Below are 18224 nucleotides of genomic sequence, written 5' to 3'. Positions count from 1 at the left end.
TTTTCATATGCTTATTTGTCTTCTGTGTATCTTCTTTGGTGAGGTGTCTGTTAAAAGTCTTTGGCTCATTTTTTAATTGGGTTGTTTTATTCTTGAGTTTTAGTTCTTTGCATATTTTGGATAACACTCATTACATACGTTTTTTTGTAAAGATTTTCTCCCAGTCTGTGGCTTGTCTTTTCATTCTTTTAACAGTGTCTTTTGCAGAGTATAAAATTTTAATTTTAATGAAGTCCAGCTTATGAATCTTTTTCCTCACGAATAGTGCCTTTGGTGCTGTATCTAAAATGTCATCGCCAAATCCAAGATCATCTAGATTTTCTATTATATGATCTCCTAGGAGTTTCACAGTTTTTGTGTTTTTCATTTGGGTCTATGATCCATTTTGAGTTGATTTTTTTTTTGAAGGGCACAAGGTCTTTTTAGCTTGTTTCTTCTCTTTCTTTCTTTTCTGCATGTTGACGTCCAGTCATTCTAGCACTATTTGTTGAAAAGACTATCTTTTCTCTGTTGTACTATTCTTCTATCATTTTTAACAGTTGCATAGTATAGGACAAGAATCAAATTTCAGACAATTAGAAATAATGTAAACTGCTCAAAAGAGAAGAGAAACGTAAAATAAATCATGTACAACCCAAACAATGATTAATAGGTCTGTGATTGCTTACCTGAAATCCTAGGGGGCCAAAGGTGTTTTAGAATTCAGAGCTTTCTGATTATAGTAAAGCCAATGCAGTGTGTACACACACAAATATATACACACAATATTCCTAAGATGGGCCAGAGCAGCCCCCCACGATCACGCACATAAGCATTTCCATAGTAAACTTATAAATATTTAAATTACTTCAGTTTAGGTCAAGTCTATTTCAAATTTTATATAAGTTCTGTGGATAAGAGGCTATGACATTGTAAATTCCAATCATTAAAAATGATGGTGGGTCCGTTCCTGAGTACAGCCTTGTTACTGCAATATAATGCAGTTTTTGAGTACACATACATAAAAAAAAATTATGTGTATTATACATGCACATACAAAAGTCTATGAGGCATACCAAAATATCACTAGAGATTTCTCTAGGTAACAGAATTACAGACTAAGTATTTTCCTCTTTTTGTTTGTAAAGTTTTCATTTTATTAAAATTTTCAAATTAATATTCTTAGGAAGAAAGAATGATATAAATGTCTTTAATACTAGCAAATTCCATTAGTGATAACTCTAAAACCAGGCAAAATTTCATATGCAAATGGAAACTCTACCGTAATTCCAAGCACAATCTTTTATTTCCCCACCTAAAAAAAATACACTTTCCACATAATTTTTCTGAATAAGTCTCTGCTACATCCCTAGCTTTATTCTGCTGAGATTTCCCTTGCTCTTCCAGCAATAAAAACTCCTCTTTTCATCTAACACAGTATGCCAACATTGTCCAAAGTGACCTAAGATGAGTAGTTCCCAATCCTGTTCATGTAGCTGTGATATGGAACATTTTCACAAGACAATAGTTGGTGCATGCATGTGATTCGTGTGCACAAGTGTGTATGTATATGTAAATACAAGGTACAGGAAAAAAACCTTTAAAATGCAGATGTAAATATACATGCAAATTATATTTAAGGTTTTTCCTTTGAGATTAGTCCTTCTATGTCTGTTCTTCAATGAAATGCTAATGATAGTAGATGATAATTGCATCTGTGTGTTTTAAAAGTCCTTTCTTGGCAAAGCAAAAACCCCATGAATTATTACTTTAAGTTATACTATTAATATTTGTGAAATCCACTTAAGTGTGGAAACCACTGTTTCAGAACAGTTTCAGAGGATGTCAATAAATGCTCCTCTAGGAACAGATCAGTGAACAAAGCAGATAAGGACATTCATGGGGCTTCCATCCTAGTTGGAGACAGATAGTAATTAAGTAAGGGAGCAAATATTAGGAAAAGAGTGCTCCTTGGAAAGGACATAGCAAGTCCAAAAGCTCTAAGATAGGGGAAAAACCTTAGTATCTTCAAGAAAAAGCAAGTAGGCCTGTGAAACTGATGTAATAAAGCAAGTGATATGGATAGTATTTGCCATGTGAATAAGACAGTTAGATCTGGCCCCTGAACCATTTTCTAATTAATGGGTCTCTTACTTTGAATATTTTGTAAATTCCTAAATCAGGAACACTTATACACATATTTAAGTACATGTTTCTAACACCGAGAAAGCTAAATATAAAATATTTGGACACTGCCCCACCTTATGCTTATCTGCCATTAAAACAGGCAAATGAAAATACCTGTGCATTTAGAGAATTTTTAAAGAGAAAAATCAACCTGTGATCGTAACAAATATCTAGCAGTGATAAAGACTTCATATAATAATAGAGCAAAACTTTGGATAATCAATCCATGGATTTTTCTTGCCTCCAATATACACAGATGTCTACTTAAAAAGTTGTTTTGTAAGTTCTATTTCACATATCAATAAACCAACAACAAAGTAAATAGAAATAACATCAAACATACCTTTGGTGAGATGATACTCTCCACACTGCTTTCCAAATTACACTCAAATACATGGGCTTTGGTTAGCTTCTTATCCCAATGGGCCGCTAGCCAAATTTTGGCCAGAGGCCCTCTTTTACTGAGGACAAAATGTGCGTAGAACATTGTTCTGGTTCACTATGAATTAGAAGGAAACCTGAGAGGAACAAAAAGTTAACGTAAGTATCATATGAGAATTGAAATATTTAACAAAACATAAGAAATCTGAAAAGTTTCCTATTGTTTTTAATACAAGAACTACGAAAAGCTTGAGTAAATGTGTAATATGCATTTTCAAAAACAATCTATTGTTTTAATTTTGAGAGGGCTAAAAAAAGTCCCCAAAATACTAAGGGCTAAAGGTAAAAAGGACAAGAAGATTAATCTCTTTCATGCCTTATTCTGTCCCTATCCTGATTACTGATGGTGGAAACTGCTTACTGGCCACAAACTAGAGAATGTATTTTTCACGGCAAAAGAATGTCTAAGAAGAAAGATACCCAGGCACAGATGATAATCCATGTGGAAATTTCCATTTTTTACAATCTCATTAAAAATTGAGATTCTCGGCTAAATACTTTGTAAAACTGCTACCACATGGACAAGCACTGTTCTAAGTATTTCACATTCAATCAGGCAAAGCTAAGTAGGTGGGTTGCCTCCATTTTAGAGGGGTAGTTTAGAAACACTGAGGCTCAAAAAAAGGTATTATATACAAAGTTTTCTTAACTCAAGAACTTGAAAAGCTCTTGTCTACTTACAATTTAAATACTAAATCCAGGACAACGGTACAATATAAAATTTATCTTATGATTGAAATAGTCTTAGAATAACAAGCATGTTACTGACATTTTACTTTTCTTTCTGCAGGCTAATGCATTAAGAAAAGAAAGGTAGACTGAAAACCCCCATCTGGAAGAGTATATTAACTGTGTGATATTTCCCTTATATTATTTAGTTTCCCTCTTTCAGAGAAGATTTAAAAGAAATCTACTTTACCAAATGAATTCTGCCTATTTCTAAAACGTTCATGACTAGGCTAAGGTATGTCTTGCTTTTACAGAAATAAAATCAAGTACACCTACAAGACATAAAAGTACTCAAAAATTTAATTTGAAATAATAATAGATTCACAAGGAGTCATAAAAATAGTGTAGAGAGGTCCCATGTACCCTTTGCCCAGTTTCTCCCAATGGTGACATCTTATATAACTACAAAAGAGTATCAAAACCAAGACACTGACATTGGTTCAATGTGTACATATAATTTTATGCCATTTTATAATGTGCAGATTCGTGCAAAAAGATACAGAACTAATCTATCACCACAAAGCTCTGTCACACCCATCCCTTGCTCCCAACCATTCCTAAGTCTTGGCAACCACCACTGTGTTCTACATTTCTAATTCTGTCATTTTGAGAATGTTACACATGGAATGATATGGTATGTGATTTTCTGGACTCGGCATAATGCTCTTGAGATCCATACAAGTTGTTGCATTTATCAATAGTATGTTCCTTTTTATTGTTGGGTAGCATTCCATGGGATGAATATACCACAATTTGCTTAGATTTAGACATTCACCTACTGAAGGACATTTGGTTGTTTCCAGTTTTTGGCTATTACAAATAAATCTGCTATAAATATTCGTGTACAGACTTGTTGAACAAGTTTTCCTTTCTGTGGGATAAATGTTCCAAACTGTGACTGCTGGTAACTATGATAACTGTATGTTTAGTTACTACACTACAACTATCAAAATAAATGAGATGTTTTACACCTAATAGAAAAGATTATTCTAAAATTTATATGGAAAGGCAAAGGAACTAGAAAAAGCTAAAACTAGTTTGAAAAAGAGAAAGTGGGAAGAATTAGTCCACCCAATTTCAAGACTTACTATATAGCTATAATACTCAACACTGTAGAACTGGCAGAGGGAAAATCACATAAATCAATGAGACAGAATAGACAACCCAGAAATAGACCACACAAGCAGGTTCAAATAATTTTTCACAAAAATGCAAAAGCAATTCAAAGGAGGAAGTATAGATTTTTCAACAAATGGTACTGGACTGATTGACTACCATGCATGGACAGAAGAAAAAAAAAAACCACAACAAAAACCTACCTACACCTCACATAATATATAAAAATTAATTCAAAATAGATCATAGGCTTAAATGTAAAACTACAAAACTTTTAGGAAAAAAAATGGGGAAACTTTCAGTACCTAAAGCATGGTAAGAATTTTGAGACACAACACCAAAAACACAACCCACAAAGAAAAAGTTCTCACCCAATAAATTGGCCTTCATGAAATTAAAAACTTCTGGTCTACAAAAGGCCTCATTGGGAATGCAAAGACAAGCTACAGACTGGGAAAAAAATACTTGCAAACCACACATCTGACTAGAACTTGGATGTAGAATATGTGTGGAACTACCAAAACTCAAGAGTTAAAAAAAAAAAAAAAAAACAAAAACCAATTAGGAAACGGGCAAAGAAATGAAGAAAAATTTCACAGAAGAGGATTACCAATAACAAATAAACATGAAAAGATATTCAGTATCATTAGCCATTTGAAAAATGCAAATTAAGGCCAAACAAGTTATCCCCACACATACTGCAAGAGATAAAGTAAAAAAAAATAGTGGCAACATCAAATCCTGGCAAGGATACAGAAAAGCTGGATCTCTGACACTGCTGGTGGGAATGTAAAATCTCTTTTGAATTAACTTTTTAAAAAACATATAGAGTAACTCTAATTTTCATGTTTTCACAGAGACTGTAAATTTTAAAATGAGAATTGCATTTATTGTACTTTCAAAGTGCCCATTTTTCCCAACATTGTACAGAATATATATTTTGATTAAAAATATCACAGGCAAGAGATTTCAAGCATGTCAAAAATATCTGAGAGAGTAGGGAGTGGTGGTGCAAGAGTAACGCAGTCAGGTTCATCTCATCTCCATTTTCCATCACTTAATAACAATGGGTCCTGAAATTCTCATTCTCTGAACATAATGCTCCCAGGGGACCATTAATTTATACTAGGAAAATTTTCTCAAAAGAAAACAAACAAACAAACAGGTTTCAATTGCCTAACATTATAAACTCTTTCTCCTAAATTTGGAGTTAAGAATTAAGGAATATTATACTAAGAATAATTCAGATCAAACTCTCTAATGTAGAAGCATTTAATAGCAACACTTCAAGGGTACCTTATTTGCCACTTATTATTTTATAGATCAAAATATACTTCCCATAATCAAAGAGCGCCTCCTAAGTTTCAAACAGTTTCTACTTCAGACCTCAAAAAAGTTTGTTACTGCAAAACTTGAGCTGCCCCTACAATGTTATAAATAAAATTTAGAGAATTTTATAGAAACCCAATATGGCAGAGTGTTTTGAGAAATACAGTCACTGTTGTATTAATACATGACAAACCCCAAGTTTCACTATGGAAGCAAACAACTGTGTTCCAAATAAACAAAAAACTCCCTAATATTTAGTTCTTAAAATACTGTCTGCCACATGACAATTACTAAATTTGTGCTTAACGAATAATTAAACAGGATATACTAAGTGATCTCATAATTAACATATGTAAAAAACTTCAGAAGTTTTAGAAATTAAAACTAATGGCACTTTTCAACAGGTGTCAGTAGCTCATGGCCAGCACTTCAGCTGCTGGTCAGAGCACCAAGCCCAAAATATCCCAGCTATGCAGAGGCAGAGATTCCTAAATAGATGCCTTCTTGGCATGGATGGAAGGTAAGTAAAGCAGAGTGGTGCTAAAATTAATCTGGGAAATAATTAGCAAGAGGAAATCACCCTAATAACTAAAGGAAGTCAAAGGAGCTATGGTGCATCAACTATTGGTTCTTATCTGAACAAAGAGAAAGTGTAATCATTATTGTCTTTTAAGCCAATTTTTTCCTCAATAATACCAAACTTTATCCAACCTTGAAAGGTTGACTAATTTCTGTAGGTTTTGAAGATTCTACATTCTTCTAATCCTTTACAAAAGACCTTAGCAGAAAACCTGCATTTGATACCAGAGCATAGCTTAGCAATTTCATAATTTCTGAAACAGTTTTTTCTAAAGCAGCAAGCAACTTTTTTCAACTGATCCTAAAAAAATTAAAGTCTGATATGAAATGGCGAAAAGACTGATATTTTAAAACATATTCAGGAATATGAAAAAAAAAGGCGATTTCTTCAGGATTACTCCAAAGACTCAAAGTCCAACTGAAGCTCACGTTTCCAGGACAACATCAGTCATTACCAATATTTCACACATCTACTAGAAAGCATGGTCGGATATTGTTATGTGAACTGGTATGAACTCTCTGAAGAGACAATTTGGCAACATCTTATGGACATTTCAAACTCGTATTTTCCAGCCAGAAATTGTACTTCCAGTAATCAATATAAAAGATATAATCGGAGGTGTATCATACTAAAGACAAAAGAAAAACAAAAAACCCACCGAAGAACCAAAAGAAAACACTAAGCACTATGTGTTTTAGGTATCCAATCTCCTCATGGCCATCCTATAAGTAAATACTGGCCCATTTTACAGATGAGAGAACAAAGGAGAGGTCAGGTATATGTCACTAGTATTTAATGGAAGTGGAGCTTGAAGTTCAGAGCCCATACTTCTAACTACAACACCGTGCTGCTGCCTTGCCAGAATAGAACAGCAAAACATCAATAAGCACCATGAAAAATTAATATGCCAATACAATAGAACACAGCCCTCTATATACATGTGCACCCCATCTGAGGACTAAACTGGGGATCGAAAATATTTAGGAGGCAAAAAAAAAAAAACAAACAAAAAACCCTACACAAAAATAACAATAAAAATACAAATAAAAAATATTGTATAACAAATATTTTCATAGCATTTACATTGTACTAGGTATTATAAGTTAATTTAGAGATGATTTAAAGTATATAGGAGGATGTGCTTGTTGGTTACATGTAAATACTACACCTTTTTATACAAGGGACTTGAATACACACGATTTTGGTCCTAGAACCAATCCCCCTGAGGACAACTGTACATTGTAGTCTTAAACAAGGATACAAAATTTGTATTAATATAGAAAATCTCCAGGATAAGTGCAGAACAGTTGAAGTTCAAAATATCTGTGCAGTATGCACAAAACTGGTGACACTGGTTACCTCTGGAAAGGTAATGCGGGGAAAAAACGGGGGACATCTGTTACCTCTATAGAGAAAGAGTATGCAGGGAAAGTGAGGCCTTCCTTTTTGTACTGTTTGATTTCTATTTAAACTCCTAGCATTCATATATAACACCTTTCAAAGTAAAAACTACTACACTGGGAGTAAAGACATAATCCTGCATTGCCATTAAATAGCAAGTTAAGCTGCTTAACCTCTACATAGTTCGGTTTCCCTACTATAAAATCCTGAAAAGTTGAAGTCTGGTGATTTACTAACCTTGGAAAACATCAATATCTAACTTAGATAAGAATGGAACTATCTCTTTAGGGGGTAGAAGACGGATCTCAGAGACAGAAGTTATTTCCAACTCTGCACACTAGAGCTCTCCTCCCTTTTGGTTCTAACATCTTTTGAACCAAGGGTTTTACAGTCTGACAGTTCCAGGTTCAAATTCAGCTCCCTCCTTACTTAGTTGTTGTACAACGGTGAATGAGTTATTTAACATCTGAGTTTTAGCTTTCTCAACTGTAAAGTGCCGATAATATTCACCAATAAGGATTTTGAAAATCAAATAGAACAGCATACCCAACACAGTGCCACCGTAAATACAAACAGTAGCTTTAAAAACAATCTTGCAGTAAAACATTAACCAGCCAGCATGTCATGCTTAATAACTCTGACATTGACATTTAAACAAAAATCACAATCTTTATTTCTCAATTAGAAAATTTCCCTTTTATACCCAACTGTATAAGATAAAATTTCTCTTAATTTGTATGTTTTGCTAAATAAGAATTCATTAGGAAAGAAATTCTCAATTTTAAGAATACTTTAATCATATACCACTCCAAGTGGAAAGCTTAATTCTACAGTATACTAGCCTATGGCCTTTATAAACACAGTAAGGGTAAAGGTTATGTTCCACCAATGTAATTTCTGACTTGTGTATAAAAAGCACTATGCCCATTAGTTATGCACCGCTGTCAGCTCAATTATACAGCCCATTAGTTATGCACTGCTGTCACCTCAACTACACAACCTGTTAAGTAATTTAATCATTGGATATGGCATATGTCCTCATCAATGCCTTTCCAAAAATAATTAGTTGCCTCCAACATTAAACAAAAGTATTTAATGACTACAATTTAGGAAAGCTTCTTCAGCCTGTTCTCCAAAATTCTGCAGACACATGGCTCACTGGCATTTACACTCATTTTAAGAAAATAGGGTCCCCCCGCCGCGGAAATCAATTACTATTCTAAACAGCATATAATGAAAGCAAATATTAACTTTGGATTGCAAAGACAAACCGATAAACAAAAGCCTTTACCAGAAACCCTTTACAATACAAACGCGTTTTTGAACGCTCAAGACAGCCAAAACAAACCAGAGTGACCAAACAAATCGCCCACCGCTTCCTTCTTTTAAATTTGAAGGAGGCTGCTAAGTCTGGCAGCACAACCCCGGGACGGTGTCACCCCACATTATCAGAGCCGATCATTCGCAAAGCATTTTTCAGCGACGAAAAAGGCATCAAGCATTTACCAGAAACACACACCTCCCACCGTCTCTACAACACCCGACATGCTTAATCATTTAAAAAAAATTGATTGGAAAAGTTGAAAGGAAAACCAATTATGCTAATTTCCTAAGAATCAGAAGCAACTTCCCTTCACCCCGTTTTCTACTGGTCTTCCCAATACTTAGTACTCCCAACGTAAAAATTTCCTTTAAAAAAAGGGGGGATAGCAGCAGTCTCTGGCCAAGGGGCCCCCGCCACCCCCGTGCCCGCAACAGCAGGGCCCACACGTCCCCGATCCTCGCAGCCGAGCTCTGCGGACGGTTGCTGCCCCCTCTGAGCTGGCATCGCGGGCGCAGGGCCCACCACCGCCTCCCCCCGCCCGGAATCCCGCGTCTTCCAAGACAGCCATTTTTACCCGAGGAGTAGGCGGCCCGGTCGCCAGAGCGGGCTCGTTCAAACCTCCTTCCGCGGCCCAGGGTTTCCTCGGCCTCCTAGAGGAGATGATAAGGGCCGGCTCCCCGAGGGACTGGCCACGTAATGGCTTTCGTAGGTGTTAAAAAGGATCAGTACCATTTGTTACCGAGCAAGGGATGATGCGGGCCCAGCCTGCGCGGGTCCCGGCCGAGGGAGGGCCCGGACGGGCTGCGCCGCCGCTCGGGGGCACGGAAGGTGGCAGCACGCGGGGGCGCGGCGAGAGCGGCCTTCTCCCTTTTGCTCCCGCCCCCCCGGGGTCCGGTTCCCCGAAGGCAGCACTGCGGGGCAGGGGTGGGGGGAGGGAGCTGGAGGAAAAGAAGGGGTCGGCCGAGTTTCTTACCTTGCTCTCCGCTGGGAGTTGGGCGGGCTGGGTGGCCCGGGGAGGGGAAAAGGGTCGGGGGAGGGGGCGGGGAAAGGGGGAATCCCTTATGAAGTGTAGCTTCGGAGAAGCTCCCGCTGCCGCCACAGCCGCCGCCTCCTTTCCGATTCACTCAAACAAACAAGATGGCGGCCGTTACGCCGCGGCTCTTCCTGCCGCCCAAATCCTCGGTTCAAATCGGCAGGATGTTTACGGTCAAAATGGTACCTGTGCGCCTGCGCAGCCAGCCTAAGCCTCAGACGGAGCGACGCAGGCGCAATGACTATTTCCTTTTCTTTGGAACCAGCCCTCCGGTTGTGGAGCCCGCAACTGAGCAAGCGCAAAGGTGATCCTCCTGTTAGAGGGTCTTCGAGAGTGGCGGAGTTGGCAAATAGCGCACGCGCAGTGCCTATCAGTACAGTCACTTTAGATTTAGCTTTATTCTTATGCTTGTTTTTTTAAAAAAAACTGTCGTTGTGCAATTTTGTGTGCCCCCGACGCACAAAATGATCATTTTAATGCCTCTACAGCGACGAAAGTAACATAAAAACCTCAAACTAGCTCCTTAAAATGTGGGAGTTTATTCATTCAGTCAACCTGTATTAATAATAGAGGGTATTCTGTTTGCCGCACAACGTGCTAGCTAGACTCTGGGATATAATGATAAATACAACAGAGATAATACCTGCTGTCATCAAACTTGCAGTATAGCTAGGGAGGAATCTTAAAATTTCTACAAATACTTTTTTGTAGCATAAAAAAGTGACAGATAACAGATATAGATGAGGGAATAGTTTACTTTTGTGTCCAGTTTCTGGGTTTAGATTCATTTTTAAAGTAAAATATGTAGGAAAAATAGACATTTAAGCACATGTGCTCCTCGTGGTCAGCAACCCCCACCCTTAAGTGCTGTATCCTTCCAGGATTTTAATAACACAAAAAACAACTTATTTTTACCCTTGTTATGTTGCTATAACAGGTGCATGAGAAAGTGGGCAGTCTTGTGCTACACTCATTCTGGGTTAAATGTTTTTGGCTTGTATCAGAGTTCTCACTGACTGGAGTCCATTAGCCACGTGGCCATGGTAGCCAGAACTCAAAGCTTCATCAAGTGAATTCCTGTTTTAGTTTGACAATTTTTTTATTATTTTCTTTGTTTTTTAATGGAGATTCTAAGAAGTTGTCATTAAGAGTGGTTAAAATCCAAAGCTGGGGAGAGAAGGGGTGCAAGCATTTTTACTATTTTCAATATGCTTTTTCTCAACCGATACAGATTAAATGCTTGAAACATTTACATCCTTTCTGCTAGTGTGGCTTTAAGCAGACTCAACACTGACAGTTGTTGCCTCATCTAAAAAAAACACACACTGTCTCATTAACAATTAAACTCTTTACAACAGGAAATTTGATTTATGTCAGTGAAGGATTTAATTCTTTTCTTCAAAATAATTTAAGTGTATCAGCTGCTAAATGACCTAAAATTTAAAGTCTCCTGTCAGCTTAAGGATCACAGTTTAAATATCTCAGTTTCAAATAATGGTCAGATGAATATGCATTGCCACTTCCTGTCTCTCTTATATTACACTAGTTTTTAGAGTTTTTGTCCTTGGAATCACACGTATTTTCTCTGAGTTTGAACAAAATTCTGTTTTCAAGTCTGATTCTAACATTTAAGTCAACAGGCTTACCTTTTCTTTAACACTTTCATTTCTTTACCTTTGAAGGATGGTTATTGATATGGGCTTTGGGTTCAAATTCTTCTCTTCTACCTCACAGCTGTTTTACCACGTGCAATTTACTTAATGTCTCTGGGCTTTGATTTCTTTATTTATAAAATGGGGATAATACTTATGATTGTTGAAAGAATTAAATGAGATCACATATACAAAGTGCTTAGTATAGTGCTTGGAAATGAGTAATTAATAAATGGTGGCAATTACTCTAGTTCCTTCTACTTTCTGAGTTATTAAATTGCCAGTAAAGTATGGCAAATATTTATCAGTTCTTCAACTTTTAAGAATATCAGTAAATACCTGGATACTCTAAATGCCCCATCCTGACTATATTTTGCTCTGTGCCCATATTTGAAAATTATTCTCTCTTTCTCTCTCTTGCACACTTCCATCTTCCCCCAGTTGGTACTCAACTCCCAAGGTACTACATTTCTTTTCTCTTGAACTATTTATTCTTACTCAATAGCTCTTATTTCTGAGCCTACCTTCCCATTCATGGATTTTAATATAGTTTCCTCACATACAGCCCTAGTCCCTGAAACCTGCTGGATTTGATTCTTTTGAACAGGTGTATGTTCTGTTCTGACTTGAGTCCCATCTCATCAACATACTCATTCATCTCCTTGTACTAAAATGTCAAGTTAAATTTCTTACTGCAGGAGTTAGCTGCAGTATCTCCTCTACCTGGGCATATTTATCTGATGAATGTGCATTTGTCAAATTTAGTAATTGTGAATTTGTTTGACTAAAACCTTAACAGGACAGATTTCAATTATAGATTTAGTCTTCTTTCAGTTGGAAATGGTCTGCTTTCATTTTCTGATAACTTGTATGATTTTGGGCAATGACTGAGAAACTGGATGTTGCCAATGTCATGAGTATGTCTATAAAAATACCTATGTTCTGTCTATGTCATATTATTTTATGATGACAACTTCCCCAACACAACTGAGACTTTTTTGTGACTTAAAAACCATATAGAAAGAGATGATAAAACACATAATAGCAGATTTGTTTAAGATTTACACATAGTTTTGTAGACTTGTTCCTCTGAACTGGCCAATTTTTAAAAGAGGATTCTCTATAACATTAAAAGAATTATAGTAAGTAGGATGGGTCAGATGAAGAAAAGAATAAGGTAAAAAGATTTTTGGGAGTATTTCAATGTTAGTGATAGGTGAATGTTAAATATGTTACACCAGAATTTTTTTTAAAAGTTTATAAAAAAATCAAAATGTAAAATACTTGTTGCATGAGGTTTCTAAAGTTGATCAAAGAAAAGACCAAAAAGAACAAATAGTTTTTTAAGGTTTTGGGTTAAGCCAAGGAAAATGGATTGAAAGTGACTGAGAAAGAATTGTAGATTCCAGCTTTCCTTTTAGTGCCAACAATATCTTGTCTTTCCATAAAAGGGGCTTTGATCAAAAAGGGAATGCATTTTAAGGACAAAATTCATAGTAAAAATGTCATAATCAGACACAGAAATTACTAATGTATGAGAAATAGAGGAATTAAGGAAAAACATCATTATTTGAAATATCAACTCTTTTTTTTTTTTTGATAGGGGTCTTACTATGTCACCCAGGCTGGTGGTCTCAAACTCCCACTCTCAATCAATCCTCCTGAGTATCTGGGACTACAGGTGCGTACCACCATGCCCAGCAATTCTTATTACACTAGATATTAAGTAAATGAGTGATAATGGTGTGTGTGTGTGTGTGTCTGTGTGTGTGTGCACGCTAGAGAGAGAGAGAGAGAGGAAGAAAATTTTGTAAGCCTTAGAAATGGCAGATTTCATTCATAGTCCATCCTCAGCTTCAGGTAGAAGCTGTGGGATTTAAATAAGTCAGTACTCTAGAGAGGGACTGCAAACATTCCTGTCAAGGTTGGGCTGAGGGTCTGCTCGGGCAGGTAGATGTCAGCAAAGAAACATTACCAGGGGCCTGGATTGAGCCCAGGGATAATAGAGGGCTAGTCTCAGGGCCAGAGGGGAATGTGAGTTTGTCAATTACTGATGGTGGAGACCAGGCGAAGCCTCGGAGGCAGAAGCTGGGTCAGGATCTATGTTAATCACTTGGACGTTTTCCAGAAAATGTCATTATGCTAACAACATCTCAGTACTGGGAGCACGTTTAATTCTTTAGCTGGGGATTTTTGTTAGTGACTGTTTTCATGTATTTCCTCTATGTTCAAGCCCATCATCTCTTCTGTAAATGTGCTGCATCTTTGAAAATAATGGGTGCTAGTTGGGCATGGTGGTGCATGCCTATAGTCCCAGCTACTCAGGAGGCTGAGGCAGGAGGATCACTTGAACCCAGGAGTTCAAGCCCAGCATGGACAACGTAGTGAGATATGCCACCCCCTCATCTCTAAAAACAGAGGAAAAACAAAAAGAAAAAAAAAAAAAGAAGAAAAATAATGGGTGCTCACTAAAAGCAGATAGTGTTTCCTCTGAAACCCTCTAGCCATTCCAGAATGCAGGCATTTTTTTGTTGTTGTTTTAATACAATACACACTGTTCCTTTCATCCTGTGAAAATTGCTTAGAAAAATTATTGTGCAAACCGGGGGGCAATAGGGTTGAAGTAGATCTCTCAAAACCAATACAGCTAACAAAAATACTAACAATCCTAATAAAAATCATTGCAAACTTAAAAAGACATTTTAAATTACCACCAATCAAGGAAGTAATATAGCAAATATAGTACTTTTACTACCAAGAAGGTGAAGGTGCTTGATGGAAGGGGTGTAAACACAGATAAAGGCTGCGGAGTTATGAGAAAAGAGCAAAATGCAGAGATTAAGTGCTTACTGCAGGAACTTCAGCACAGAGCTAAACTGAGCCATGAGCTGACTTGAAGTGAATGGACATCATGTACAACACTCTGTTCTCCGTGGCTAGCTGAGCTCAGTACATGGGCTTTGCATTAACTTGATGGGGTCAAAAAATTAACATACTGGGAAAAGAAATCATACCTGTGTCAGTGTAACTTCCATGTTATTTGGAAATCATTCTCCTATTTGCTAATCATATATGAGGAATTAGCATTATTATAGAAACTCACATTGTACTTTAGTCCCTAAGACTAATGTTGGGATTTTATTATTAGTGGGGTCTGAGATATTCATGGCAGAGTGGCACTGATACTTCTCCAATTTCAGTGGGCTTACTACTTACCTCGGGACCTTGCTTAAATCATGTTTGAATTCAGTAGTATGCAGTGGGGCCGGAGGGTCTGCTTTTGTAACAGCTTCAGGTAATTCCAAGGCTGTTGGTGTGTGGACCACATTGAAGATTTTTTGGAATTGGGTAGACCTGGGTTTGCATCATGGCTCTTCTCATTAGAAACTTCCATTTAGCAAGTTGCTCAACCTCTGTAAAGTTAAATTTTCTCATCTGCAAAATCAGGCTAATTATATCTACCCCTTCAGTGCTGTAGTGTTCATTACATGTGATGATATATATATAAAGCATATAGAATAGTGCTTGGCACATTGTTTGATTTCAGTAAATAATGGTTATTATTTTAATGTTATTGTGGTTACTATTATTGATATTTAGATATCTACTCACATACTTATTTTCCTCAACATATTTACTATTTTTTTCTTCTGAGGTCTACTCATTCTCTTTTTCACTATTGATCTTTATTCAGTATTAAGTTCTATGACAAAAACTGAGAATTGCTTCCCAGTATCTTTGCCTCTTTTCTTTAGTTTGGTACATGGCACCTAGCTAAAAGATTATTTCCCCTAGTCTCTTGCATCTAGGCCTGCCCAAGTGAATATGTTTTACTCAGATGTTATATGAACATTCCTAGAAGATTTCTAAAAAGAGCACACTGTCCTTTTTCTCTGTTTTCTATCTTGCTGCTTGTAACATAGATGTAATGGCCAGTGCTCCAGTAGCCATGCCGGACAATGAGGACAAAGGTTAAAATAAGAATAGAGAAGCAGTGAGATGGAAAAGCCTGAATTCATAACTTTGTAGAGTTATCCTGTAAGACCACAACTGCTACTTCTAGACTCCTTTTATGTAAAAGGGAATGTTTTGTCTTGATATTTTTGTTCTTTGGTTTTTTTGTTTTTGTTTTTGTTACATGTAACTGTATCTAATCCTCACTGATACAAGTACTTCTTTGGTTTAAGTAAAGGCAAGATTCAGGGGATACAAAAATCAATGCCTGGTCTGTAACTTTAAGTATCCTGATCTTCCCTGCTGTATCAATTGTCTTTCATAGAGTACCATTTTACGATTTTATTGGGGAAACTATCTCTCCTATAAACGTCACTTTCAAACACTCCTCCAACCTTATCATCATTATTATTATTTGAACATACAGATAAGTTTTTCACCAAATGTGTTCTGCTAAGTCTTTGTCATATACTTGTTTCTTCTTTAAAAACATAGCATATTATTAATGAATCAGGAGGGAAAATCAAGACTGTAAATCAATACTTATATAGCCAGCTTACCCACCTTCTTTTCTTTTCAGACTCACTAGCTCCATAGTGAAGAATTTACATATTTAATCTCAGGACTTGCAGTTACCTAAAGTCTGGTGATTTTAGTCTTCCTGACAATATTATCTGAAATGGTTAGTATTTAATGGATTTGATGAATCCTGGAAAGCTCTCCATTATATCTGTCTCCAAGATGCTGCCTTTAAAACCAAATAACATCTCTCTTTGGTCATGTCAATTCTGGGTAGGGAAGTCACTGCGCACCTCAGAAGAATGAGCAGGGTGCAGGGTGCAGGGTACAGGGTGCATGGATTATTTCTGGGATAGAGTTTTCTAGTAGCTCCTCTTCCTCTTTAGCATATTATTGACTATGGGTAACTATGGCTGCTTCTCTGGATGGTCCAGAATCAATCACTCTTCATTGGCAAAGTTGCATCTGATACATTAATAAAACTCTTTTCTTATACACTGTGTATTTATTATCTGGATTATTAACTGAATTAACTGGATTTGGTTTATGTTAAAGTGTTACTTCAACCACTGATAAGATTTTAAATTGCAGTATAAGAGTTTTCACACTGGCCAAACTCTTCATTGACTAGATAGTGGAAGGTCAGGTTTAAAAGGATAATATTTGGGAATTATTATTTATGTTTTGGGAGAAAATGATACTGTGGTTATATTTTTAAAGAATGTCTTTATCATTTAGAGATACATACCAAAATAATTAAAGGTAAAATGATACACTGTCTGGGATTTACTTCGAAATAATCCCCAAGATGTAAGGAAGAAGAGTGGGTGGGAGAATAAATAAAACAAGATTGGCTGTGAGTTAATAGTTGTTGAAGTTGGGTGATACGTATTATAGGGGATCATTTTAATCCTCTTTCTACCTTTGTGTATATCTCTCTCTACTTTTGTATTAATATATGTTTATTATGGCAATTCTCTATAATAAAGTTTTTTAAAAAAGAGATTGAGACATGAAGAATAATTTTAACCTTAAATAAGCAGATTTCCAAAGATTCACAGAATGTTTTCAACTAGCATTTATTCTAGATCATTTGGAATTTATTAAAGTGTATTTATATGTAACCATCCAATTTAATGAGCTATTCATCCATTATATTCACCAACAATGTGTTGATTGTAAATAGGATTTGCCATGCACACATCTCACTGTTAGCACAAATTAATGAGTTTTATGCATTGTCTCGATATTTGAAGCAATGCATCAGTTAGTCTCTACGATCTTCTGTATTTTATATTGCTTCCCTACTGCCATCATTCATTTCTTTAGACATAGGGAGTCCGTGAGTATCACTGGAAAAAGTAAGTCATGATAATCGTCTGTTAGGGATCTAACAGATTCAATGGCAATTTTCATCTCTTTGTCCTAAGGTGAACTCTGATGCCCTCTATGCCTGTCTGGTAACCATACAGCGATTCATTCATTCAACACCGTCTATTTAATAATTATATAATGGCACTATTTTCAATATTTCAAAGCCTTTCCCTTCACCCCACATCCACAGAACCATTTCTCTGCTCCCCTTTACAGCAAAAATTCTTAAGAGAATTGTCCGTGCTTTCTGCCTCCAATCCCTCCCCTCTCATAATCTATTTTGTGTTGTGGTAAAACACACTTAATATAAAATTTACCATTTTAAATTGTACAATTTGGGGGTATTTAGTCCATTTAAAATGTTATGTAATGGTAACCACTGTCTAGTTCCACAATATTTTTATTATCCCAAAAGGGACCCTCTGCCCCTTAAGTGATCCCTCTCTATTCTCCCATCCCTGCAGCCCCTGGCAACTGCTATCTATGGATTTACTTATTCTGTATATTTCATATAAACGGAATCATACAATATGTGCCTTTTTGTGTTTGGATTCTTTTACTTAGCATAACGGTTTTTAGGTTCATCCACATGGTAGCATGTTTTGT

General features: G+C 36.5%; 1 protein-coding gene across 1 annotated transcript in view; it reads right to left on the bottom strand.

Annotated features, from left to right (window-relative positions):
- The window catches only part of RAD21 (RAD21 homolog (S. pombe)), a 34035-nt gene extending 23720 nt beyond the window's left edge, over window positions 1-10315 (bottom strand). The window contains exons 1-2 of the mRNA XM_012648618.1: window positions 10060-10315; window positions 2510-2684 (exon numbers count right to left, since the gene is read on the bottom strand). Of these exons, the coding sequence (XP_012504072.1) occupies window positions 2510-2653 (144 nt within the window). The 5' untranslated portion in view covers window positions 2654-2684; window positions 10060-10315. The remainder of the gene's footprint in view (window positions 1-2509; window positions 2685-10059) is intronic.
- Between the last annotated feature and the right edge of the window lie 7909 nt (window positions 10316-18224).

The sequence above is a fragment of the Propithecus coquereli genome, unplaced genomic scaffold (assembly GCF_000956105.1).
Source record: "Propithecus coquereli isolate 6110/MARCELLA unplaced genomic scaffold, Pcoq_1.0 Scaffold290, whole genome shotgun sequence".
NCBI lineage: Eukaryota > Metazoa > Chordata > Mammalia > Primates > Indriidae > Propithecus > Propithecus coquereli.
The sequence above is the reverse complement of the archived record's forward strand: the minus strand, read 5'-3'. Positions and strand labels throughout refer to the sequence as shown.